At 44.5% G+C, this 27573-nt stretch overlaps 1 protein-coding gene across 2 annotated transcripts in view; it reads left to right on the top strand.

Annotated features, from left to right (window-relative positions):
- THRB (thyroid hormone receptor beta) overlaps positions 1–27180 on the top strand; it is an 81901-nt gene extending 54721 nt beyond the window's left edge. For both annotated transcript variants that reach the window (XM_040965306.1, XM_040965295.1), the window contains 6 exons: positions 261–361; positions 6842–6989; positions 9449–9654; positions 17228–17374; positions 24104–24362; positions 26787–27180. In XM_040965306.1, coding sequence (XP_040821240.1) covers positions 261–361; positions 6842–6989; positions 9449–9654; positions 17228–17374; positions 24104–24362; positions 26787–27028 — 1103 coding nt within the window. In that variant the 3' untranslated portion in view covers positions 27029–27180. The remainder of the gene's footprint in view (positions 1–260; positions 362–6841; positions 6990–9448; positions 9655–17227; positions 17375–24103; positions 24363–26786) is intronic.
- Positions 27181–27573: the final 393 nt, after the last annotated feature.

Below are 27573 nucleotides of genomic sequence, written 5' to 3'. Positions count from 1 at the left end.
CTCTACTCTTGTCCACTGGACCAGATTCAGGCTCTCACCGCCTTTCTGGCCTTCCTACCCATACAGCAATGCTGCATGCTGGGCCCGAGGTGAACTGCACAACTGGAACATACTTACTGTTTGCTTTCATGCAGGCTTTCTGCCATCACCTCCTAGTGGAAAACCAATTTAGTCCTGGCCAGGTGCGTTAACTATGATCTGCTATCATTTGATGTGCTGTCATTTTTTTTTTCACATTCCCCCTTTTGTCTCCATCACAGGGTACATCCCCAGTTATTTGGACAAGGATGAGCTCTGTGTGGTGTGTGGTGACAAAGCGACTGGTTATCACTACCGCTGCATCACATGTGAAGGCTGCAAGGTAACTGACCTGGGTCTGCTTGGAACCCCTCCCATTGCCCCACAGGACAGTGTATTTAAGTTCAAGCTCGACTTTCAACCGGAGTCCAACACTCATGGCCTGGAATCGTGTAGGTGTCTAGTTGTGCTCTTCATGTTTATTGTCTTTTATTGTGTTTGAGAGGCTGAGAGACAGATAGGGTGCTGCCATCTGCTGGTTCACTTTTCCAAACACCCCCTACAGCCAGTATTGGGCCTAGCCAGAGCCAGGAGCCAGGAACTAGAGGCCTCCCATGGGATTGCTAGAAACCCAGTTACTTACAATTGCCCAATTACTGCAGAATCTGCATTAGCGAAAAGCTTGGACTAGGAGCCGGAACCTGGATGTGCCAATGTGGGACGCAGGTGTGGGAACCATGAAGGCGCATAACCCATCCAGTGTTCCTGATGTCACAGCTAAATTTCTCCTAAAATTATAAATAGCCAAACAACGTGTTGTGAGAGTGTGCTAGCTAGTTTCTTCACATGCCAGGTTTAAAAAAAAAAAAAACAGAAGAAGAATTACTAACGTGAAAACAAATTATGAAAACTCTTACTTTGGGTTTAGTTGTCATGTCAAACTCAGAACCGTCTCTCCTGCTGCTGGAACTCCAGCCAGTGTGTGAGGAGACGGGTCCCTCCACAGCTGCTCTCTGCTGCTAATCCGAGTGGATTTGCTCACTTGAAGAGTTTCCTTAGGAAGCATCTTTGAGGCTTCTTGGATTGGCATATGCTCTGACTTTTATCCAGGTTGGCTCTCTGCACATCCTGCAGTGAGTAGATTCTGGTCTTCCAGTAGCTAACACAGTGCCTGCAGACTCCTCTTCAGATGACACATGATAAGGAAACAGCAGTGAGCAGCAGTTCATTCTCTTCCATGTGGACCTATCTATAATCTTTACCAACCAAATTCTATAAACTTTATGCGAAATATCTTTTGGTGCATCAACTTTGCCTAGAAAATCAAGTCTACCACTAGGGTGAATAAGCTTAACTCAGTGTTCCTATGATGTTTTGTAAGTGAGAACATACTTAAAGCAGGCAAAGACTTCTAAAATATTGTTGTTAAATGTTTAATTGATCTTTCATATTTCAAACTAAATTGTCACGAGGTGTGAATGCTAAAGCAATTGTGCTTATATTTATAAAACAAGTCCATCTTCTCTTCTCCTCTGTCAACAATGTCTCCCTTTTTCCCTCTTTCCTTTCTTGATTGCTCCTCTACCTTCTGCACTTGCCTCTAACCACCAAACTTGATATGTTTCAAACCAAAGTGTCCCTCATTTCCCTCCTGGGAGATTTTCAATGTGGATCTCTGGTTTGTACCGGAAATTAGGAGAAGTTTGCTAAAATAAAAATACTGGGACGATGCAGTGATTGGATATGGTCATTTGTAAGGTTCCAGAGCCTTACACTCGCAGGATGTGGAATGTAATGTGATGTGTTGTGATTTATCCAGACTGAATTGATCTGGATCATGGAGTCTTTTAACAAATCCTGGGCTAACGGTTGCCATTATGTCTATGAAATAATGGATGAAGGCAATTGCAAGTCCTGGCTGTGCTTTAATTAGGATACTTGCAGGCCATCTCTTGAAAGCCTGGTTTGATTGGCTTGATTTGAAAGTAAGAAAAGCACAGAATTCTAGATACATTTCCCTCATTATAAAGGCTCCGTGTTTGGTCTTTTTTCTCCTAAATTATGAGCAATTCATAAAATCTTATTTCTCTGATTATGCAGTGTTGAGATGCTTTTAGATTTGTTTCTGATGAAAAATTTTGGATTGTGAGAGATGCTAATGAAGATTCCATTTAATACTTGACTTCCCAAAGAGTCTGTAAAGACAGAATGTGCCCTGAAGAAGGTTTTGAGCTTTGTTAACAGCTCACTTAAAGAAAGGGAGTCTCAAGCCTGTTACACTCATGGTCCTGCCTTGTTTATGTCTTGGTGATGATGAAGAAACCAGTCTTTTCCCAAGATCACTAGACATCTGGGAGCAGTTTCAGTTGAGATTTTTTAAAAGAAGCAGCTACACAGAAGAAAAAAATTTTTCTCAGCCGCAGTTCCCAGATCTCAGACGAGACCTGTTTTTGATATTTCCTCCATGATAAAATCAGAATACAGCCTTCTAGGGGGTGGCCTTGCAGAGCACTGGAGAGCAGACATTTTGGAAAAACACAAAGAAATTGCCCAAATGAAACCATTAGCAGCAAAAGATGAAGAAAGGTACATTCCACAGCTCGTGTCTTCAAACCTGTAATTTAGACATCTTTCTGTCCCATTCTTGCAGTGTGTTTGGGAAGAATCTTGTAGCCCTCTCAGCAGTGAAAGACTTTGGAGATGTCTTCTCCATTGTGCTGTACCAGCTTTGGTGTGTCGTTTAGAGGGAGTGTTGCTGCTGCCCCACCACATTCTCCAAGGAAGACCAAAAGCTTTCTGATGATGACTCAGATGCTAAACTAGGAAGTGACGCTTGACTCCTTGTCCCACTAGGTAGTGCTTTACCTTGAACCACTAAGACATGGCTCCAGTCCTCTCAGAAAGCTGAGAAATGTGTGTGATGTTGATTTACAGAAACCAGAGCTCCACTCAGCAGCTCATCAATGGAATATATACCCTTGTATATCCCCTGGTACACGTCTTTTGTGACCTAACCTCTAGAAATGTTTTTAGTAGACTATTTTAATTTTAAGAGGCAGAGAGATAGAGGAGATGGAGAGATGAACCACTTGCTTTTTCGCTCTCCCAGATGCTCACAATGTCCAGGATGAAACAAGGAGCCAGGAACTCACTCCAGGCATCTCATGTGGGTGGCAAGGACACAGTTACTTGAGCCCCTACCTACTACCTCTTAGAGTATGCACTGGCTAAAAGCTGGAGTCAGGAGCCCACCAAGTATTAAACTCAGGCTCTTCAGTCTAGTTTGTGAGCATCACAACCACAAAGCTAGACACACACCCCTGAAGCTATGTCAAATATCTTCTAAGCAAGTTTACTTCCAGGAATTAATTTTCATCACTTTTCAAAACTAAAGGACTTAGCATCTTTACATTTCTTCAAATTAAGCAGTCCCTCATCTGATGTCACAATAGTCTTTGTTACAACTCGGGAACGGCCAACATCTCAGCAGGAATTGGCCATGTGTTGTCTAAGAAATGTCATGAGACTCCAGAAAGGTGGCACAGTGAGCAGTAGGTGAAGCACCTCATTATTTTTACAAAATAAGACAAGCCGGTACCTCACCAAGGACTATCAGTATGGGCACCAAGGACAATATCCCAACTGCCAAGGAGATCACTGGGAATTGGAGTGCCCTCATAGGCCGAGAACTCTGAGGTCAACCATTCCTTATCGGATCTCCCACATGGGATGGAAGAAGCCCAGATCCTTCCTCATAGGAGCTATGTCATCGGAACAACAGCCAGGAGCCCTGAGTGGTCCTCAGAAACAGAAGAACAATAAGCTTCCTTCGGGGCTCGGGAGAAGAGTTTTCTCTGGTCCTTACTTAGTTCCAACTTTGGCTCCACACCCTCTTTTGCAATGACCATCAGGGTCACTCCGGAGCCCCCCAAAATTAGATCAGATAGAAAGAGACCAATAAGGAAAGCTTAGCATAGACAGGAAAAAGTCAGCTTGGACTACCATATATACCTTACTAGGTAGGATACAAAGATCAGTTACTCCTCACTAAGGTATTGAAGATTTCTCTACACACCCCTCCTAAAAATTGTTCTGCTCCTCAAATCATTAACGTATGGCTTGTTAGAGTTATAAGCCTGTTTGGACTATCCTAAAATTTGTCAAGTTCAGTAAAAATCATGCTTGAATACTATAGGCTGCTAAATATAAAAATGAAAAAAATAAAACAGGCACTAATGATTTCCCTCATGTCATTAAGAAGGTGCCCAGAGGAGCCTTTGCAGAGCAATCAGTGTCTCCTTGTTTTTGGCGTGTCCCTCTCATCCTGTGCTCCTGTTGTTTGCTCAGCATGTTCCCTGTACTCTCCCCACCCATCCCTCTATGCCCTGCCACCAAATCACACAAGTCAGTCTCAGAGTCCAAGTGAGAAAGAGCACACTGCCCTGCCCCTACGACGGCAGCCACCACTATCGCTGAGTACCTGGGCTGTCAGCCTCTCCACCTGTAAGGATTGGTGTCCCCCCCTCAGGAGGAGCCTTGCTGCACACCCCTCTTCCCCCACTGTCTGAGACCTCTGTCCTCTTGCCAGCCAGCTCACAGTTTCTTTTGCTCTCTCTTGCCCTCTTCAGACCAAGGACAGCAGAGGTCAGCAAGAGGGTTCACAGTGGCACTTGTTTCTCCATGGCACACCCCACACTTGGGGAGGCATGCCAGCCCCGCATATGGCTGACCTGGATGCAGTTTTCCTGAGTTTCACAACAGGAAGTACATCCCAGTCCCTCAAAGCAATCAGCTCAAGCAGTCAAGGACATGGAACCCGAGGGACAATGTGACACTTTTCCTGTTAAAACGTGAAAAATGGCAGTGACAAGGGATTTGTGTCCATGCCCCCAAATGAAACCCATGAGTCTATTATTCCCATCTTGTTCTACTTTGCCCAGCATAAAAATCCTGCCTTGGAGCTTTCCATTCTAAGGGAGAGCTTTGTGTGTGAGCAAGGACTAGGCCAATGGGTATATGCACATGGGCAAAGCCAAAGAAAAATGAAACAGGATGATGAAAACGCAGGCTGTGACTCCAGGTGCCATGCACCCTCCGTGTAACAGAGAGGCCCCTTGAAGCCTCCGCACAAGGCATGCTTCCAGACTTGTTTTGCCTCTATTCTGTCAAAACGAATAAAATGGAGGATTGTAAGTTTTTGTGAAAAGAGGGTGGGAAGGAACTTTTTAAGTAATCCCTTCATTTCTAAAATGCAATACACTTTGCTTATTTTAAAGCACACAAGTTGTTGAGCCAGTAAGATTAGGAGTTCAACTTCTGAGCTTCAGACCAAGTTCCAGCATGTACCTATCACATGATTTGTGGCAAGAAATTTAGCCTGTCTGGAGCTATATGTTTTAATCCCTACAGGGAAGACAGTAAGAGGAGCTCCCCGTTACTATTGTGGGGAAGACGGAATCCTATGGAGTGCATCTCCAGCACTTCTCAATGCAATCCTCACAATATGTGCTAATGGCTGCTCAGAGTTCTCACCACAAGATGTGAGGCTCTGGGCCAGAAAGGCTGCAGTGTAGCATGCTCCACACTCATGAGAGCGTGACAGGAGTCACCCAAACTTAGACCTTAACAGTAGCCCTTGATGCTGTTCCAGTGCCACTTTCCGGTCCCTTGAGAAAGGAAGAAACGTACTGAAATTGTAGCTGTGTGTCTACAGATAAGAGGGAGAAAGTAAGTATTATGAAAGGGAAAACTCTATTGCCATGAACTAGAGGGGAAAAAAAAAACTGACAGACAACCTGAAACTTTCCACTCCCTAAGCATTGTTTCAATGGCTAAGTGAGCCCATCATGATGATCTCAAGAGTCAAAAAGAATTAGGGATGGGTATTGTGGCATAGCAAATTAAACCACCACTTGAGATGCCTACACCCCATGTGCCTGGGATTGAGTCCTGCTCTATTTATGATCCAGGCTCCTGCTAATATACCAGTGAGGCAGCAGGTGATAGCCCAAGCACTTAGCCTTCTGCCACACATGTGTAAACAGGTGAGCTCCTGGCTCCTGGCTCCTGGCTCCTGGCTCCTGGCTCCTGGCTTTGCTCCACTCTGGCTATAAAGAGCCTTTGGGAGTGAATCAAATAGAAGATCACTCCTTGTACCTCCCTCCCTCTGTTACTGTGCCTTTTAAATAAATTAAAATGCTAAGTAAACATTTTATTTTGAAAAAAAAAATACTTAAACTAAATCTCTAAACGTTGTGATCGGAGTTCTGAATGGAGTTTTTGGCTCTTGCCATTGAACTGGCCCAGTCCTGGCTGCCACTTGGGCAGTGAGTCAGTGGACGGAAGATCTCTCCCATATCCTCTGTCTTTTTTTCCCTCTTTCAAATAAATTACTCTCCAAAACGTAACAATAATAAAAGTCATTATTGCCTCTATTTAATTACTAAATGATGGAAATATTAAGCATCACACGTATTTACTTCTTTTATTGTCTAATTTAAAGAAGCAAATCTCCTAGCTTAATTGAGGTGATACCAAAGAGATGAAAGTCACTTATTTAAATTAGTATCTAGAGAAAAATAAAAGCAAACACTAGACTCTCCCGTTGACTTCTTTGCCTTGAACAAATGCCTAAACCCAGATTTAGAATTATTTAGATATCTCTGGGGCCCATAGTTCTATCTTTGAGTCTGTAGAGCTAGCACCCCCAAAAAGCTTACGATCCAAAACGATTTATGTCAGCTATGAGGACACTAAATGCCAAAAATCAGTTCTTTTTAGAAAATGTGAAACTGTTGTCTTGGGTCTTTCTTTTTTTGTGTAGGGTTTCTTTAGAAGAACCATTCAGAAAAATCTCCATCCATCCTACTCCTGTAAATATGAAGGAAAATGTGTCATAGACAAAGTCACGCGGAATCAGTGCCAGGAGTGTCGCTTTAAGAAGTGCATATATGTTGGCATGGCAACAGATTGTAAGTAGATCTTCATTTGCTTTCCTGCTCCAGGAGTGTTGGCTGGGGAAGGGTTTGCTTCCAGAAAATCAACCAGGGAGAAAGGGAAGAGCGGGGAATGGCTTGCTTTCCTGCACACCCCTCAACCCTCACTTCCAGGCGGTAGCTACCCTTTTCTGGACAACTCCTCAGTCTCAGAGTAGCCAGATGGCGGCATCGGGTTGTGTTTCAATGGCCCTGTTGTGTTTACAGACCTGTTCCTGGTGTCGCAGATGAGAAAATCACATAGTAAATGTTTCAAGAACTACTCCCCAGAATTTTGCAAAAGAAGAGGCATTTACAGACTTTTAGGGAGAAGGAGGCACTGACTGACAACAGGGCTCAGAAATTCGCAAAGAATCCGAAATGGAATGCTGTGGCAGGAGTCAGCCCCCATTCTGCTCTTCGTTACGTTGTCAGCCATAGGGACAATTGCAGCTACAGGGGTCCCACGTCATTTTCAGAGTGCCACGGCATATGGTGGTGGGATTAGCCCTTGGGATCCCTTCTCCCCACCCCGTGTGAGGGATTGACCCCCATCACTTTAATTAATCATAAAAATAAGAATTGTCCTACTCAGCATCACCAGCCTCTCTTTGGTGGGCATTAGTGTTAATGATGTCTGCTGATGTTTTTAACCTCACAGTGAAGGATTTTAACCATTAGGTATACAGGAAAAAGAAAAGGACAAACAAAAGAAAAAGAAAGGAAAACCCAAAAACGTGCAAATAGGGTTTTTCCTGATGAAAGAAGACATCACCCTGGTTTACATTTTATGTGATAAATCTTAGTCTCAGGGAAGAAAAATAAACAAAATGTGCTGGCCCGTAAAAGACTAAATTTAAAATCTTGAAAAACAAGATGCTCTTGGGAGAGTTGCCAACAATATACCCGGTGAGGACACGCAGAGAGGATTGAGGGCCACGTGCTTGGGCTGTCACTAAGAATCCGGTTACCATGAAACAGCCATTCCGTGGTTCTAGTGAGAGGCTTCGCATGTGAGTGTTTAAGAGGTTGAAACTCAGTATTCATCCACACTGTGGAAGCAGAGGTGGAGGGCCCTTTATTTGCTTGGGAGGCATTCTGAGAGCTCAGCGTTTATCAGAAAAGCTTTTGTTTGAGTCCCCCGTGTGCCACTCGCTAGCCTTGTGGCCTGCAGGATGAAATCTCAAGTTCACTTTCTGGGAAATCATCACCCACCTCTGAGGGTGACTGCGGGGTTAAGTTAGCTAGTACACGTCAAATGCTGCAACCCCTGGCACTTGGAAACAGGGCACTGGGGGGAGGTTCCCACTCCCTCCTTACCCTTTAGTCGAGGACCCAAAGGACATCGTGTGGCTCATGCACGTCTTCCACATTTACGAACACACACATCACTTTGACCGTTCAATCACATCTGCGTGTTGTGGGGTTTCATAGTGATTCTATTTGCGGACCAGCTGGATTCCTTGGTTCTCTTTACCTGCTATATCTGCTTTTTTTCTTTTTCTACCAGGTTGTCAAGATATGGCCCTAGGACAAATGATGTTGTAGAACTGGAGTCAGGAGTCCTGGGTCTTGCCTTGGCTCTGCCAGGAGCTTGATGTGTGACTTTAGGCAAGTCACTGCCTCTCTGGATCACTTTCCTCCTCTGAGAAGGAAGGAAGTTGCACCAGATTGTACCTAAGGTCCCTTCCAGTTCCTAAAGGCCATGATTCTGCGATGGAAAGCTGAGCCTTCCCGTTTCATCCGGTGTCGCTAGGAGTCTAGTGCAACTCACAAATTCTCTACAGAAGCAAGACTACTGTCCCTAAGTCCCTTTTGCACAGATGATAAAGCTTGTGGCTATAATTCCTAAGCACCTAGAGTACCTTATTGCACTGACTACCCTATGACATCATAAGGACAATGGCCTCATTTCGTGTAGGAAGAAAGGAAAGCTCAGAGAGCCTAAGTCACTTGCCAGAGGTCACACAGCTAGAATGCAGTAGTGTCGAGATTCAAATCCAAACCCTGAACTTATTCTCTGGGGAGGATTCATGAACTTCCCATTTACCACTCTAGATTTTTCCCAAAGTTGGAGGAGGAGTGGGAACAGAAACCCTGAGAGCAAATCCAGTAAAATCCTAGGCAGGAGTATCCGGGATTCTAAAGGGGACAGGAGCTTTCAATCCCCTCTGTTCTTCTCTTCATTAGGGTCACATTCCATGCAGTTGAGATGCCCAGTGTCTGAGTCCCTTGGGACTTTTTCTGGAAAACTGGCTGAGCCATGGGGGGGTTGGCATTGGGGCTCATGTTGGTCAATAGCTAATCAATACTAGTTTGCTACTAAGGTGGGGGGGAATGCACCCCCTGGGACCCACCCTGCAAGCCCCACGCAACTATCTGAGCATGGATGGCCCCTCCCTCAGTCTCCAGGACATACAGTCACCCCTGGGTCTCACCTTGTCCTCCCTGCCCAGTGGTACTTGATGACAGCAAGAGGCTGGCCAAGAGGAAGCTGATAGAAGAGAATCGGGAGAAGAGGCGGCGGGAGGAGCTGCAGAAGTCCATTGGGCACAAGCCGGAGCCCACCGATGAGGAATGGGACCTCATCAAGACAGTCACCGAAGCCCACGTGGCCACCAATGCCCAAGGCAGCCACTGGAAGCAGAAACGGAAATTTCTGGTAAGCCCTGTGTCAGCTGTAGATGCTTTCTTCCTGACCCGTTGGTACTGGATGACAGTAAGGGCTAGTCAACCAGTACACATTTTGTTCCCTAAGTGGATTTCAGAATATCCTGCTGAAAACAACCTCCAGGATACGGTGTCCCATGCATGCTAAAATGTATTTTTCTATCAATAGTAAGTCAAAAATGTCTAGCTTAAATGAGTATAAGTCTAGAAAGGTAGTGGGGATTAGAAGAATGGGCAGAGGACAGTACATGGAAAGAACATGACCTTTCTGATGCTTGGAATATCAATATTTAATAAAAGCTAGCAGCCGTGAAAGCCCCTCCTGTGGCTCACTTGGGCTTCCTAGTGTTTCACGTGAGGGTGGATTTATTAGCCCCATTTCTAAAGATACACAAAACAAAGTCATGTTGCTAAAAAATGGAAACCAACGGCCAACTTGGGTCTTCTGGCTCCAAGGTCAGGCTTTAGCCACCCTCCTCATTAGAACATTGTCAGAACCTGATCTGCTCTTGGCTTATGATGTGAAGTACTTTCCAAGTACCCCACTGGCCCTGAGCATCGTATGGTCTGGATTTGTCCATGTCCCCAGGACATGTTAGAGTACCTCCCCATCTGAACAAGAAGGTTCTTTGTGCTGCAGTATCAACATCAGAAAGAGGTCTTTTTGTGTTGCTGTTAAAGTGATATAGCAACAACCTTAAAGAAAAGTTTTTTGAAAGAAGGAACTTACCTGCAGTCCTCCTGTTCTGAAACAGTTACCCTCATTGGCTTAATGAAATAAAAATGTCAGCACTGTGTTGATGGCTTCTGCCCAGATCAAACGCTCAGATGGCAGTGCATGCCTAGTACCCTTCTGTGTGCTTGGTACACACTAGCCCCCTGACCAACCCTACAGACAGATGGGTTAATGGCTCCGTTTTACAGAAGGGAGAACTGAGGCAAGGAAGTTAAGGAGACTTGGCTGAGTTCCCGGAAACAGGAAGTGGTAGCAGTAGGTGCATCCAGCATTCATCTCTGTTTTCCTACCCGTCACCAGAGGCAATTTTGCCAGCTTCTAGGTGAATGAGAGTGAGGAGAGACAACATTTCTGTTGGGGCTATCAGAAAAGACATCTCTAAGGAATAAGACTTGGAAGCAGAGAAACCAATGCTATGAGGCAAATGTAATAGAATCTCCTCTTAACTGCAATCTCTTCAGCCAAAATAGCACCATGCCTAGGAATTAGAAGGAGCCTGAAGCTATACACGTCTGGTTTGTATTGATCTGATCACCTGGAGAAACAACTCAAGATGGAATGGTGCCAAATGGTTGACCATTCCTTTTTCTGTGACAGTATCCCTGCATGAGAGCTTTGTCTTGAGGCAGCTGACAGATCCAGAGCAGTTGTTTGACCTGCAAATTCACCCTCCCTCTATAGAGCTGACATGATTGTTGGGATGTAAATAACACTCCTCTTGGTCCAGATATAGTTAACTCCTTCTCTAAGTCATTGTAGAGGCGTATTGGGGAAATCAAAGTATTCCATTACCCCATCTGCAGCTACAGTGAGCTTTATTTCTCATTGCACAACTTTCTGGGCTAGGGTCAGCCTTGCATCTCCTTGAGGGAAAGGACCCTATTGCACTGACCATTGGCACTTGAAGGTCTGCCCTATGTGTGACTGAGGCTGGCTGTGGCTTCTGTCTGAGATGGCTGCTGTCATGGTCTCATCCCTCTGGACTCATTCTCTCCATGGAGAGGTAGAATCGATTCCTCATTCCCCATGGGTTTGGACTGGCCTGGGATTTGGGCAGAAGGGATACTTCTTGAGTGAAATCCAAGGCTGTGTCTTTAGAAGACTAGCAGTTTCCACATGGGTATCATTGGAGAGGCAAGCCACCTGGCCTACCTAGTGCAAATCAACTGCTGTATAAAAAAAAAAATCAAACTTCTCTGAGACCATCGGGCTGTGTGGAAACCTAAGCAGGCCAATGCAGACCAAGAGAGAGCCCAGCCTGCCCAAGCCCTGGAAATGCAAATAAGGAAACCTTCCTACAACAGGGAGCCTCTGTGACCATGGGACAGCCCCTGTGGGAGGAATCCCAAGTAGGAACTCCCCAGCTGTTCTTCAGTCCCCAGACCTCTGAGGAAACAAAAGTCGTTACTTTAAGCAACGAAGTTTAAGAGAAGTTTATTATAAAGCAACAGGTGAGCAGAACAGGACTCAGCACTTGTTGAAGTGAACATCCCGTCCCACACGCCCCATCCTTGGGGATAGTACAGTTAAGCCCTGTGTGTCTGTCAGTTTCCATATTTACACATCTGCTTGCAGAGGGGACTCCCATTGAGTGTTTGTGTTCAGGATGAAAATGTGACTCTCCTGAGCAGTGAAATTATTCCTGCAAGAACATAAAGAACACTCGCTTGAAGACGGACTTTGTAGTTTGTGTTCGTATGCTGGAAGGCAGCCCTGGCTGAACAACTTGTTCCATGCCAGGATTTGAATCTCCTGTGTGTGACTGATACTCTTTCATTGTGTTCACAACATTGTTGTGGATCTTATTTTCACTTATTTTTATGTGTTGATGGTCTGCTTTTTTCTGACAATTGTTAATAATGATATTATTAATAATGACTGAATTTTAATGTAGTAATATGGTATTAGAATTAAAGGAACATGGAATTAAAAATTAAAGGGTAAGCATTTAGCCTAGCAGGAAAGATGCAAGTGTTTGTAGCCAAGCCCTTGTTGGGATATTAGGTGGATATCACTGGGTAATAGCTTCTCTTTCTCTCTAACACTTTCTAGATATCTCTCTCTGTCTCTCTGTCTCTGTCTCTTTCTCTCTCTGCCTCTCAATTTAAAAAGAAAAACAGAGAAAGTTTGTAATGGTATCTGCTCATGAAAAATATTTATCAGGAAGAAGTAAGTGACTCATTCCCCAAAAGGGACTACAACTTCATCTTCTTTCACCCTAACACCAGGACTCAAGTGAGAAATAGATTTGACCTGGATTTCAAATCTGTTTAGGGTTGAGAAAATTAGAGTCGGTGTAAAATGAGGTACTTCTGCAAAAGCTGTGCAAATTTTCATATATATCCAAAGCCTTTCTAAAAGCATTGCAATCATGTCATTTTCTGTTTTTTCTCTAATCCACTCAAATCTCTGCGGGTTCAGAAGTGCCCAGTTTTACTAGCAACCGTGACAGTGGTGGTAAAGAGAGTAAGTAGCACTTGTTGCCAAGCAAAATTTCCTCCACCAAGATAATGTTTCCTTATTGCCAAGGGCAGTGGGGGATTGCTTTGGCATAAACCCCAGACCAGCAGCTGTCTTGTCTGTTGGCATTCTATCATTACTGTTCTCCTTCAGTTCCCTGCAAAGGTGTGGCTCTGGATGTTCTTTCTACCCAAGCGTAAACAACGACTTTGCTTTTCTCATGGCAGAGCCACTCTGATTTCATGCAGTCACAGCTGAGATTAGCTCAAAGGAGAGGCATATGCAGAAGCACTAGGCAGAATGGGTCAAGCTGACCATGTGTGGTCTACAGGAGGATGGATGCCATCGAGTCAGGAATACATCGGACACTCCAATGGCATCAGAAGGATACAGAGTGGAACAGTTACAGGATGGGAGTTGGAAGTAGATTGTGCATCCCTTCTCGGCCTTTTGGCTAAGATCAAGTGGAAGTAGATTGTGCATTCAAAGCTTGTCTCTGTTGCATTTTGATTATGGGACCTTGGCGAAGATTCAGTTCCATGTGCTTACCAGATGACATAAAAGCAACAGAAGTCAGAAATCTAATGTTTTGGGCACATTAACATAAGTGTATGCATCATTTCTACCACCAACACCTCTGCCATCTTAATCCCTTCTCCTCTCAGGGAAAGGGTGAACCTATAGCCATGTTCCAAGGCCTTGGGATCTTAAATCACCATCAGCCCAGGGCCTCCTTCCTGGCCTTGCAGGCCTTGCCTGTGAGCAAGCAGAAAGAGGAGTGCTTCTTTGGACCCCAACCCCAATATCATTCTATATGTGCTCAAGCGCTGCATTCAGAGTCCCTGGCTGTGAGCCAGGCTCCAAAGAGAAGTTAACTGGCAACATTTTCTACTCATATTGGACAATAGCGATGAAGCAGTCAACACTGAAAATCACTTAACTGAGACTTGTGAAACCCCAGCCACCTCGAGCGCTGAACAGGGGCTGGTACCCAAACCTGCACACACCCGAGTGTCTCTATTTGTATTCTCCATCTTCTCTACTCCAAAAGAGTCACTGTGAATTTCCTTATCCGACATCCAGCCCTTCTCCTGCCTCTAAAATAAGATTTGAAGTCTTCCTCTTGGCTCCATCTCAACTGCACACCTGCAATCCAGCCTACTTCAGCCAGCCTCCACTGTTGCCTGTGCCTTCCCCTCACCCACATTCCCTGTTCCCAAAATAACCGTAAATCTCCACATCCGCTCTCCTCCACATGCCATTAAGAGGGTGTCACATTGCACTTAGAAGTCCACCTCTTCCTCATGGTCCACAAGCCCAACATGAAAGAACCGTATTCTAACCACATGGACCTCCTTTCTATCCTCAAGGCATTTCACTGTCTTTTCCCTTTGCCTTGAGAATTCTTGCTCCAATTCTATGGAGGATTGCCTCCTTGGCATGCTATCCACCCCAGCTCCTGACCCCTGTGCCCTATCCTGTCACCTCTAGTCTTATCACAATCCTGTGAAGGTGTGAGTTGTATGTCCTTCCTCACTACAATGTAAGTTCCTTGAGGTTGCTTTGTCCATTGCTGTAACCTCAGTTTCTAGAGAGTAGGCTTAGCCAACAGTAATTGCTCTATGAATATCAGTGGAATAAAAGTCTGAACACATGTAGTCATTCACTGAACCCAGTAGCATTCTGTCTTCCATCATTTGGCCATTTACCCAGTCGATGAAGGCGTATGAGGCCTGTTCCTCCACCCATTGGAGAAGTTCACCTCTTTGATGTATATCTATTTAAGTTCAATGAACTTATAGTTAGACATGCCTGAAGGCCATATGTTTGACCTTGTGTGTTCAAGGGAGGTCAACCTCATTTCAAACTGAGCTCATCTGCAAAGATCTCTAGGGCAAGACAGAGTTAGAGTTAAATCTTGTGGAATGGGTGGGATTTGGAATGGGCAGAGATGAGGGACAGAAGGGGATTGCTTCAGGAAAGTGAAAGTCCATGGAGAAGGTCACTCTGAAATTGAAAAGTACAAGGAAAGTTGTGGGGGAGACAACGTAAGTTGAGAAGAGGTCAGTAGGAGTGGCTTAGCAGGTCCACGTAGGACAAAAGCGTTAGGAATTCAGAGTGCTGAAGTACACTCATGAACAAACGAAGACTATTGGAGCCACCAATACCAGTATAGATTCTCCCTAGTGGGCCTGTGCTGGTGAGTCCACATGCCAGAGCTGTTTCTTCAGTTTCTGAGCTTTGTCTCAGGTGTATCAATACATGTGTGTGGATCTGAGCAAATGTATTTCATGTAGTGATTTACAAAGCTGCTAGCTGGTGATTGTGTGTGTGTGTGTCTGTGTGTTACTTCTGTGTGTTGTCTGTGTGTGTGTTACTTCCTAGTATCCAAGATCCATTATGAATATAAACCTTAATAATATGCTAGAAGGTTTCTATTTTGTGTGGAATTTGTTTTTACTTTGTATATAGTTACACTTCTAGCAGTTGTACTTATCATTAAATACCAAAAGGCTTAAAAATAAGCAAGGCTTAAAAACAAGCAAGACTTAAAAATAAGCTTATTGCAGGACTAGCACCATGGCAAAGCATATTAGGGCCCTGCCTAATGCACTGGCATCTCCTGAGCACCAATTCTAGTCTAGGTGGTTCCACTTTTGATCCAGCTTCCTACTTGTGAGAGGGCAGCAGAGGAAGGCCAAGGTTCTTGGGCCCCTACACTCACCCTTGTGGGAGACCCAGAAGAAGTGCCTCACTTTCAGTTTTAGAGCCACCCAGCTCTGGCCATTATAGCCATTAAGTGAGCCAATGGACAGAGGATAGCTCACTCTCGCTCTCTTCCCCTGCCTCCCCCTTCTCGCTCTGCCTTTCAAATAAAATAAATAAATCTCTTTTAAAATATGTTAAATTTGTTGTACCCTGTTTTACAAGGGTAATACAAAATATTGGCAGGAAATGAAATTGAAAATACTGCATAAAATTTTGAAATCTTTGCACGCAAGCAATCTTCAAAAGAGTTCCTAAAAAACATATTATAAGGAAAAAAAAACTATGCATGGATTATAAAAGCTTCTGATCTTATCATTCCATCTCACAAACTTTTTTCAAAAGATGAGTTGGTGAGGTTACATTTTGGTGAGTTAATTTTAATTGAAATTGGCATAAGTCCTTGTAACATTTCTCTCCTTTTTTTTTTCAAATCTTTAGAGGAGGGAGCAAGTGAAATTCAAACACTCTGGGCACATATAGACGGACTGGAAATTAGTAACATCAGTATTAGCCAATCATATCAAAGGACGTTGGGTGGCATTTGAATAGAATCAGATTAGCTACCAACCTGAACCATGTCATTCTGGCTCACCAATAGACCACAAATGAGTGGAGGTTCTTATGATGACAGTGACTTTAAAAAGACAGTGGAGAGGATGGTGCATGACAGGAGATGCTTGGTAACAAAGGTATGTGCTGAGGAAGCTCACATCCTGGAGGTCACTAAATGCAAAGCTTTGGAGTTTGATGGCTCCAGTGAACATGGGGAAGCTTACCATGTGCACAGATACCCTGGGGTTCTGGCATGCTGCTTCTGCACTGACAGACCTGGGAATGGCCAGCGAGTGTTCCAGTTGATACCCATTCTGCAACCCCAACCTTAGAGTAGCAAAGACCATGCATTCTTCTTGAGCAAAGGAGAGGCAGAGAGGTGTCCTGAGGGCATTAGGTACAAGCCTCGATGGAGGCCTTCCCAGAATGCACAACTCAATATCCAAATGATCTTTTCCCTGCACCTTCAGCTGAGACCATCCCAAACTGGAGTCCATAGAGGAAAGAGGAGCTCTGAACCCCAGCATCTACCTCCAAAGCAAGAAGGAATCCACTGGCCATTGTTTGCTAAGGCTCACCCATTGCTCTTCCCCAGCACTCCCCACACCACCCCTAGACACATCGGAGTGCATAATGCTCTGCCATTGCTATCCCAGAGTCCCTGGAATTTATGTCTTAAATATACAGCCTGGGTTCCTATAGAGCCAGAACTCAGATTCCTGTCCCCCTGTCTCTCCTTCCCTTCTGTCAAGTCTCTCTCTCACGATTTCCCTCGCCCTTGCCCTCATCCTCTCCCCCTGCTTCTCACATTGCTTTCACCATTCCCACAACAATTTTGTTAACATCTTTTAGGAGCCTATTGAAACAGTGGCCAAGATACACATCTTTGCCTAAAGAAATAAGGACATGAAAAGTGTGTGGCTTGTTAATGAATGTTTTTAAAATGGGGATGTCCATCCAGAGGAGGTTTTCTGCCACGTGAGGCCCATGATTCATCAAGCACTGATCAGCTTCTTCACTCAAAAGCCTCCTTGTTTCTTCCCCTCAGCCAGAAGATATTGGACAAGCACCAATAGTAAACGCCCCGGAAGGTGGAAAGGTCGACTTGGAAGCCTTCAGCCATTTTACAAAAATCATCACACCAGCAATCACCAGAGTGGTGGATTTTGCCAAAAAGTTGCCTATGTTCTGTGAGGTGAGGACAGTTTTTATTTCTGCATTATTTCCCGTTATGGTTCACCCATTTCCAAGAATGCTGGGGATAATTTATGCTGTATTCATTTGTAGCAACTTACTTAGTCACAGGAAAGCAATGGCTATACAAAATGCAAGTGCATTCCCTTTCCGCTGTCCTCCCCTGCCTTCTCTTTCCAATCATCACACATTAGCTTATCCACACAAGGCCCATAGAGAAGTTAGCAAAGCAGTGTCTTCCTTTTGTGCAACTCCTAGGAGAGCCATTACTGTGTTCAAGCTTGCCCACATTGAATCCAGTCTTAGTACAGATCTGCAAGGCAGCTTGTATTAACCCCAGCCAAGAGGTAAAAGAAACTAAGATCAGAGAGCTTCAGTTAATTAATCCTGCGGTGCCAGTGTTTGAACCTGGCTCTGTATTCCTTCAAGATGGCTCTGTGGTGATTTCTTAAACCTCCAGGATGAGTGAAATAACCCTCTGTGAGTGAGATTGCTAATGTGGCTTTTAATCTTGCCTCTGTCTTTGAAAAAAGAAAAGGGGGATTTTTTTAAAGTTTTATTAGAAAGGCAAATCAGATTTACAGAGAGGAGAAACAGAAAGAAAGATCTTCATCCACTGGTTTACTCCCCAAATAACCACAATGGCCAGAGAACTAAGCTGATCCAAAGCCAGGAGCCAGGAGCTTCTTCTGGGTCTACCATGCAGACACAGGATCCCCAAGGCTTTGGACCATCCTCCATTGCTTTCCTTGGCCATAACCAGGGAGTGGATGGGAAGTAGAGCAGTCGGGACACAAGCAGGTGCTCATATGAGATCCTCGTGTTTTACATTGAGCCATTATGCCAGGCTCAAATCTTCCCTCTTTTACTGTCAGCTTGTTCTTCCCTACCCCATCTACAGAGCACTACAAAAACTTACCCTTTAGACCTCAAAGGTGTCCCTTGGGATACTTCACCCATATCTTTAGCAGCCATGCTATGCATTGGCTGAGAGCAGGGGCTCTACAGTCAGCTGTGTGGGCAAGAATCCTAAACAAGTCATTTAGCATCATCAGTGTTCAGTTATCTTTAAAAGGGGAACCATAATATTGGCTGCCCCTTGATGCTGTTGGGACGTTTAAGTGGGATAACACAGGTCAAGTGATTGTTTAGTGCTTGTATTTGTTGTAAGCATTCCGTAAATTCTAGCTACTAGTGATGCTGTTATTTAATCTATTACATTTCCAGCCTACCTCTGACTTTGCTTTGGTGAATCAAATGGGGTTGATTATGGTTTCTGGAGAATTTTTCCCTTTGAAAAACGCTACTAGATGCCCACCCATGGCTGTTCACAGCCCCAAGGAGACCTGGAAGAACAGGACCACACATTGCTGTGAGCCTCTTAGATGAATCGTCTGAGTGGAAGTGATTCTAGTCTCAGCTAGAAAGGAGCTGGATTGCCTTGCCTGGGATGACTGTACTGCCTTGGTTTCCAGCTTCCTGTGCCTTTGAGTTTGCCATCACAGGAGCCCAGCTGGACTCAGACCCCAGTCATCAATGAGGACAATTCTCATTGCCAATACCCAGCAAAAGTCAGAAGGACACCCAGTGTCACCTCCCTGATCTGAGCAAGAGAGACAGCGTTTGTCTCTCATGTGCCTGTCTTAGCTGTGGTGGGAACTAGGCACCTCAGTCTATTCAGGCTTCTGGAGCAAAAATACCATTGATTGGGTGGCTTCTAAGCCACAAAAATGTCTTCCTCACACTTCTGAAGAGTGAAGACCAAGATCAGGGGTCCAAGATTTGGTGAGAACCTGCTGCCTGAGTCATAGGAAGCTATCTTCTCGCCTTGTCTTCAGAGAGTAAGGGACAAGGGACTCCTCCAGGTCTATTTTGTAAGGGCCTAAATGCCATGAACGAGGACCTTGCTTTCATGCCCCCGTCACTTTCCAAAGGCCCCGTAAAGCTGGATTATAACATTTGAGAGGAACATTGCCATGCAAGGGTACTAGATATGCTGGTACTCACAGCTCTGCCAGGGGAACGATTCACACCCCTTCCCTGCAGGATTCACTGCGTCCTGGAGGAGGAATTTTGGCTTATACCTATGTTGACATGGAACTCCCTGCATCAGACGCCTACTTTTAAAATTAACATTTTAGAGAGTGTTATAGAAAGAGTACCTATCTGCTAAAGAGATACACAGCATAATAAAACTAGAAGTTCAGGGTGATAGCCCCATGAGGTGACATTGCTAACATCTTGGAATTTGTCTCTTTTTTCAAAAATACACACACATACAGATATACATATATATATATATATATATATATATATATATCTACAGTCATGCAAAGATGAAACAGATATAAATACAAGTTATATCACCATGTACTTTTATCTATGAAACTACTTTTTCTTCCAACTTTTTATTAACAAGTCAGGAAGAAATACCAGAAGCATATGGCTCATGAATTTATTCACCTAACCAACAAAGAGATCAACATGCAAAATAAATTTTTTGAAATTTATTTATTTATTTGAGAGGCAGAGAGAAAGAGAGATAATCATCAGCCCACTGAACCATTCACAAATTCCCAAAACAGTTAATGTAGAGCTGGTTTCAATCTGCCCAGATCTGACTGTTGCAGCCATTTGGAAGTGAATCAGAGAATGGAAGATCTCTGTTTATCTCGGTCACTCTTTCAAATAAATGTATAAATATTATATACATATACACTGCATTGAATATTCTAGTGACACTGCCTTTTTCACATGATTATTGCTTAAAAACAAATTCTGGATGTGGGATTTTTTTCCTTTTTAATATATATTTTAAGATGTACACATGAAAAAAGTAACTCACACAGCATGAAAATATCTCATTTAGCAGCATGAAAAGTTGGTTTCTCCCACCAAACCGACCCTCAGCCATTTCCCATCAAGATAACCGCTGATCCTGGTTTCCTGTGGCTCTCCCTGTCCCAGGCAGACAAGGAGTGTGAAGACTAGGCTGCAGATCCCTCTGAGGTTCCAGCAGGTATTGCCCCCGTAGCCCTTGAGGCAGAACTCACGGGCTCTAGGTGATGTTCTTGTCTTCCACCCTGGGCCTTTGCTGGTCCCCGATGACTAGCTGTGTCCATAGCTGTCATCCCTGAGTGTCTATGGAAGCTTGCAAGCATGGGTCATGGCAAACTCTTCAAGTTTCCCTCAGCAACTTCTACCTGCTTCACTGTCACGATCCTCCTTCTCATTCAGCCCTTTTTACCTCTTTTCAAAAGAAAAGGGGAGTATGGGCAAATGGCATTTACATCAGAGATGCATTCATTTCCAGTGATTGTAGCCTCCTGGGGACTTACAGCCTATTAAGCTGTCTGAAACACAGCAGAGGTTAGTGAAGTATGTAGGCCCCTGAGCGACCCCAGGTGCGGACTGGAGACCCCAGGGACCTCTCTCATGCATTTGCTGTTCAAATTGTGTTCCTGGCCATTGCTCCAGTAAGATCCATGCCAACCTACCCAAGGAGGTAAGTGTGACACCAAGGCATCCCAAGACTCCAAGTACTTGCTGGCAGCATTGCCGAAACAGCTCACAGCAACCTCTCCAGATGCACTGTGGTCTTTGCCGATCAGCTTGAGGGTGGCCAGGAAGAAGCTGTGAGAGGATCTCACACCGGCCTATCAAGGTCATGCAGTGAGTGTTTGGCAGGTGCCTAAGAGAGCGTTTTACCCACATGTTGAAACAAAGCTCATCAGGATCCTTCAGATTGCTCCTAGAGGAAATGGCTTCTGGCCCAGTTTTTAAACCATGGGTACTCAGCTTTTATTTAAATTAATCATTAGCAGTTTTAAAAAAGAAAACATCTGTTTTATCCCTAACCAGACTTGGTTTCAAAAGTGGGAACTGACCAGGTGTGCATATCTTGTGACAGATTTTTTTTCATTTCCTAGACTTACTAGAACAGACAGAGCTAGAGAACTCCCACCTACTGGTTCGCTCCCCTTAGTGCCCGTGACACCCTACATTGGACCAGGCTAACACAGGGAGCCAGGAATTGAATGCAGGTCTCCATGTGGGTTGCAGGAATCCAGCTTCTTGACTCAGGGCTGCTTCCCAGGTGAGCTTTAGCAGGAATCTGGGATCAGGATTAGAACCACTCTAAAGTGGATGCAGACATTCCAGGCAGTATCTGAACCACTAGACCCTGTTACCTTGTGACAGATCTTTTTTTCCCCCAATGGTCTGATCTGATAACTTATCTCTAGTTGTAGTTCTATGCCAGGTGCAGACAAATGCAGAGAGAGATGCAGAAACTCAACAGGGAGGCCAGCAATCCGTTTAACAAGCCGTCAGCATTCCCAGTGGGGCTGAGAGGCAGAGCCCCTGCCCTGGGCTGAGAGCCAGCCTCTGCCCTCTCCAGCCAGTTCTTCAGCTGTCCTGCAGACTAGAGACCCTATCTCCACTGGATTTTGCTGTTTCCTGTCATGCTCTTGGGCCAGGCATCCAAGGATGTAATTGATGTGTAGGAATCAGAACCTAAAGCAAATCATCATGATTTTTTTTAAGATTTATTTATTTTTATTGGAAGGGCTAATTTACATAGAGAAGGAGAGAAAGATCTTCCATCTGCTGGTTCACTCCCTAGTGGCTGCAGTGGCAGAAGTTGAGCTGATCTGAAGCCATAAGCCAAGAGCTTCTTCTGGGTCTCCATCCTCCACTGCTTTCCCAGGCCATAAGCAAAGAGCTGGATCAGAAGTGGAGTGGCCAGGACATGAATTGACACTCTACGGGATGCCAACACTGCAAGGTAGAGGATTAGCCAGTTGAACCATGACATCGGCCTTACCATGATTTCTTTTTAAATGGGTTGCATGGGGCCAGTGCAGTGGCCTAGCAGCTAAAGTCCTCACCTTGAATGCACTGGAATCCCATATGGGTGCTGGTTCTAATCCTGGTAGCTCCACTTCCCATCCAGCTCCCTGTTTGTGGCCTGGGAAAGCAGTCTCTCTGTCTCTCCTCCCCTCTGTATATCTGATTTTGCAATAAAAAATCAATAAATCTTAAAAATAAAAAGGGCTGCAAAAGATTATTCATATGCACTGATTCCTAGATTAAATATGAAATGACTCTTATTCTATAGAAAAAGCTAAACAGTTTGAAATTCACTGCTAAGGGGAGTAGGAGGCTGAGCTCATGGAAAATACAAAATAGGGCTTTAAATGTCATTCATTAGCAGGTGGGCATTTGCACAGTGGTTAGGAGGCTACTTGGGATGCCATGTACCAGACTGAACACCTAGGTTTGAGTCCTGGGTCTGATCCTTCTCCTGCTAATGCAGACCCTGGTGCAGGGAGGGGTCAGTCATTATGGCTCACAGAGTTGGGTCCTTTCCACCAAATGGGAGACCTGGATGGAGTTCCCTACCCCTTATTGGCCATTGTAAAAATATACAGAGTGAACCAGCAGATGAGAGCCATCTTACTCTGTCCAGCTACCTTCCAAAGAAAGGGATAAATATAATTTTCATGTACTTCAGTAGTATTATTTTCACTTTTGCATAATAATATCAGTTGAATGTTATCAAAAGCATTTCCCAGAAAGAACCTGTAAGTCCTTTAATAAAAGTCAAGATTTTGTCTAATTTACATGTAAGTTATTTTTAGAAATGGTCATGTGTAAGATACTTCAAGAGAGAATTTCTATTCTTCTCTTTGTGTTAGATTCTAACAGTTCTAGCGTCCACTCCTAGCCTCATCCACAAAGTATTCCCATGACCTTAGGGTGTTATTCACCCTCTCAGTTCTTGGGTTTTCATGTCTGTAAATAACATTGGGGTTAGAACACCCACCTTGCTGCTTTGTGATGATTAAATTAAGGCAATGTATGCAGACCTTGGCAAGACACCAATTCATCGAAAAACAATAAAAAAAAAAATTCACAGACCAATAGCCTTTCAAACAAGGTGGTTAGTGGTGTTTAGTTACTCTTCCCTTCCAGGAAATAAAATTCTGTTTTTATTCTTTTATTTAGCAAAGTTCTTTAAGTGTGTTACTAATGTTATCAGATTATCACAAATCCTAATTAGCAGCATAACCAAATGAGCTGATAATGAGATCTCCACACTGGCACAAAGATGCAGCATGTTGAATAAACTGGTGTCTGAAGTGCTGGAAGGACCTCACTCTGGGAGTCCCAGGCCTGAACTCCAGTCTCAGCTCTGCCTCACCTCAGTGGGAACCCTCCGACAGTTCGTGTCCCCAGGCCTCGCAGGTTGCATGCCTCTCTAAGCACCCTTTTAATCCAGTGCTCTTGAGAGACTCATGGAGCCAATTCACTTCTGAAAGGAAAGAAAAGCCCAGCTGCCAGCTAAATAGCAGTTAGCTATTAGCTCCTGGAGCCGCAAGACCCAAATGACATGGTGAGTTTGACATCAGCAGTTATCTCTTGGAGTCATAACCTCAGTTCCCAGACTAAGAACGGAGTTATCATAGCTTCCCACATACCTGGAATAGAACTTAGAGTGTACACTTGTGACGAAGAAATGTGAACTACTGAGATTAGGATCGGTGAAGATTATAACCCACTAGGATATGAAAATGGTCTAGAGCCAAGTAGGGAAGGAGCAATCGCAGACTCAAAGAACGCAGGCCACTGTGGCTCACAGCAAGCTCCTGCTTTGAAGAGACTGTGTGTTGTGCCTGGCTGGCATGTGTCCCCTTATTCCTTGCTGATGTGAGCTGGTTCTTTACAGCTGCCATGTGAAGACCAGATCATCCTCCTCAAAGGCTGCTGCATGGAGATCATGTCCCTTCGTGCGGCTGTACGCTATGACCCCGAGAGTGAGACTTTGACCTTGAATGGGGAAATGGCAGTGACACGGGGCCAGCTGAAAAACGGGGGTCTTGGCGTGGTGTCGGATGCCATCTTTGACCTGGGCATGTCTCTGTCTTCTTTCAACCTGGATGACACGGAAGTAGCCCTCCTTCAGGCCGTCCTGCTGATGTCCTCAGGTGAGTTACACAGCACTGAAAGAGCCTTGGCTTGACAGATGCTGGTATGTGGTCCTCCTGCTGGCAGCCTTAGTCTGGCTTCAGGAGAGAGACACCTGTGCTGGGAAAGTTCAGCAACAGGAATTGCAGAGACCTCTGGAGTTCCAGGGTGTTCCCACAGCCCTCAGTCCCCCTGCAGAGAAAACAAAACAACACAACACACAAGACAACTAGTGGCTTGTCTAAGGACTCTGGGCTTCATTGACCTTGCAGGAACTGTATTCCTGGAGGACTCAAAGTCGTTTTTTAGCTAGGTTATAATTTTTAATTTTAATGATACAAAGACAAATTTGAATGGCAGTGAGAAACTTGATTTTTTTTTTTTTTGCAATTTTCCTCCTAGCTAAATAAGGCACTGTTTGTGGTTCAGCATGGTTCTAGTCTGTCTTTAACACCTGCTAACCCCCCCTTTGGAACAAAGAGCAATCTGAAATTCAGAATCTTCAGCAACCAGCTTTAGTAAAAATCCAATAAAATTTTCACAGGGATCCGTTTCTGTGGTCCTCGTTGGTTATGGCAAATGGATTTTTCTCACTGAATAAAATGCCATTCCCTCTGTCATGAATCGATTTAACAGATTATTAAATAATCTGTCATGTGGATAAGCGAACAGGTGGAGATGGTGGGATTGTGAATGCAGTGCCAAACACCATCAAACACCTAACTAAAAAAATCTTCCAATTCTAGTTTTTGTAAGACTGTCACTGCCTAAAAGCCAGGTGGCAGGCTTAATAACTTTAAAAGCTTATCCAACCTTAGTAATGTGGACACTTTCCCTTAGTATTGAAAGAAGCAGACACTATAGTTACAAGGCGGAGTTCATTTGGCAAATGATACTTACTGCTCGGCATCCCAAGCCTCTAGTTCCTCTCAGCCTCACCTTCTTTTGTTGACATTTTAATGGCACAGTATCATAATCCTTTCCTACAAAGCCATTTCTAGGTGCTACTGATGGTCTTGATCCTATAGTGGTGAGCAGAGAGCGAAAATAGAGACAATCTGAGAATCATATCTTTGAGAAAGTCTGTCTGAAGGAGCAAATAGCAGTCGTTGGTCTTTAAAATGTGACTTTCTTCATAGACCCACATAGCATGTGCTGAGCATCATCAAAACTTCTGTGTCATTTGTATGACCATCTTGTCTTTATATCTCTCATCAAAGGACAGAGTTTTGATACACAGACCATAGGCCATTTTGTTGCTATTGAAGGAATAAAGCCAAAGCAATGTAGTGTTGACTTTCCATTGGGATGACAAGTGAAAGAATCCTGGAGAGCATTCAGACAACAGAAGGGAGACATGAGAGAAGTTGAGGATATCCAAAGAGCTACAGCCTCAAATTTGAAGAAACTCAAAATGGAATTTCACAAGTTACCATCTGGGCCCAAATATTCACATAGTTTGCTTAGACTGAGGAGGATGTTTGGAAGCATTGGCCCTGGCCCTTCTTTGAGATGACGAAGAACCCTGGTTGGATTTCTTGACACCTGGGCTCTTGAAGAGTACATTCATTTTATGTGAGCTACAAATCAAAGAGAACAGAACCAGGGAGGACATGGCTAACTCCCAGGAGCTACCTGAGGAATGCACTCAGGTTAACAGATCAGATTGTTTTTGGTTATTGTTGTTGTTATTTTTGCCCAAGTACTTGTAGCATGGATAGTCCCCCGTCATTCAGTCTTTTTATGTCATCCCTTTGCTTCTCATTTTTTAAAGGACTTGAGTTGCCTCCTGCATATTATAGAAAGCCTAAGGGATCCTTCCACAATTTACAAGGATTTCTGGGATGTTGCATGATTGTGATCTGTCCACTGCAGCCACTCTCTTCCCTCCACAGGGTGCCTCAAGCACAGCACTCTTCCCTGGTTTTCTTGTTTGTTTGTTTGTTTGTTTGGGGGGTTTCCCCCACCCCACGTCACCACCAGCACAGACTGCTACAGGTAGAACTTTTCTAAAAGGAAAAGGAAAAGGAAGGAGGATTCCCTGCATCCTGATACACAACTGTGCAGTGGTTATGTTCTTCTCAGTCCTCCAGGGAGCTACCTGAAGCCCTTTGGTGCTCCTGTCTTTTTCATATCCCCTTTGTTCTGCATGCTTATCCTTGACCACCCCTATTCCAGGCAGCATCTTCTCTTTATGCAGAGTATTTCTGCATCCAGGCAGGTGGCTGTTATACACTAAAGATGCTTATTTTGACACAGTACTGACCCCCTTCATAGAAAAGATGCCACCCTACGCTTACACCCCAAAGTTTGTACCGCAATTTACATTCATCCCAGATATTGACAAGTCACAGGTCTACCCACCCTCCACGATAGGATGTGAACTGAATTGAGCAAGCCTTCTCCTGCTCACACTGAGTTAATATGCATCTTCTTCTCCCCAGATCGCCCAGGGCTTGCCTGTGTTGAGAGAATAGAAAAATACCAAGACAGCTTCCTGTTGGCCTTTGAACACTATATCAATTACCGAAAGCACCACGTGACACACTTTTGGCCAAAACTCCTAATGAAGGTGACAGACCTGCGGATGATTGGCGCCTGCCATGCCAGCCGCTTCCTGCACATGAAGGTGGAATGCCCCACGGAGCTCTTCCCTCCTTTGTTCTTGGAAGTGTTCGAGGATTAGACAGACTGGATTTATTCTTAAAATTCCCACAGCACTACTGGGTGTCATTCCATTCCATTGCCTAGAAATTTTCTGTTTGTTTCTTCTTGTCTTCATGTTGGGAAGAACTTTGGGGGGATAAAGGGAGCGAGTCCTTGGCATAGACATGGATGAAATTGCCCCTTGAATGCGGGTACGTGTAACTATTGCGTTTTGTTCTTCAGTGCTTTGATGTGAATGCTTTGAAGGTTTTACAGCTGTGGAGGTGGGGTGGGGACCACCATTAATTCACCAGCACCAAGTCATCACCAGCTCCCACCTGTCCCTGGCCAGAGACTCAGGCACGCAAAATGGCGCTGCAAAAGACTACAGAAGCCTTAAGTCCAAGGGAATATGGCCGAGTTGATCCAAGCCTGGCTGTTGCGAGGTTTAAGTTAGCAGAGCACAGACCACTTTTGGTTAGGGCTGGCTTTCAACATTTTAAGGAAAGACTCAAGCCCACTGATTCTCATCTATTCAAGATTATGCTGGCTTCCAGCACTCTTTGGTTCTCTTCCAGCGGCGTC

Source organism: Ochotona curzoniae, unplaced genomic scaffold, assembly GCF_017591425.1.
Source record: "Ochotona curzoniae isolate NIBS_2020 unplaced genomic scaffold, NIBS_Ocur_1.0 contig_1302, whole genome shotgun sequence".
Taxonomy (NCBI): Eukaryota; Metazoa; Chordata; class Mammalia; order Lagomorpha; family Ochotonidae; genus Ochotona; species Ochotona curzoniae.
The sequence above is the reverse complement of the archived record's forward strand: the minus strand, read 5'-3'. Positions and strand labels throughout refer to the sequence as shown.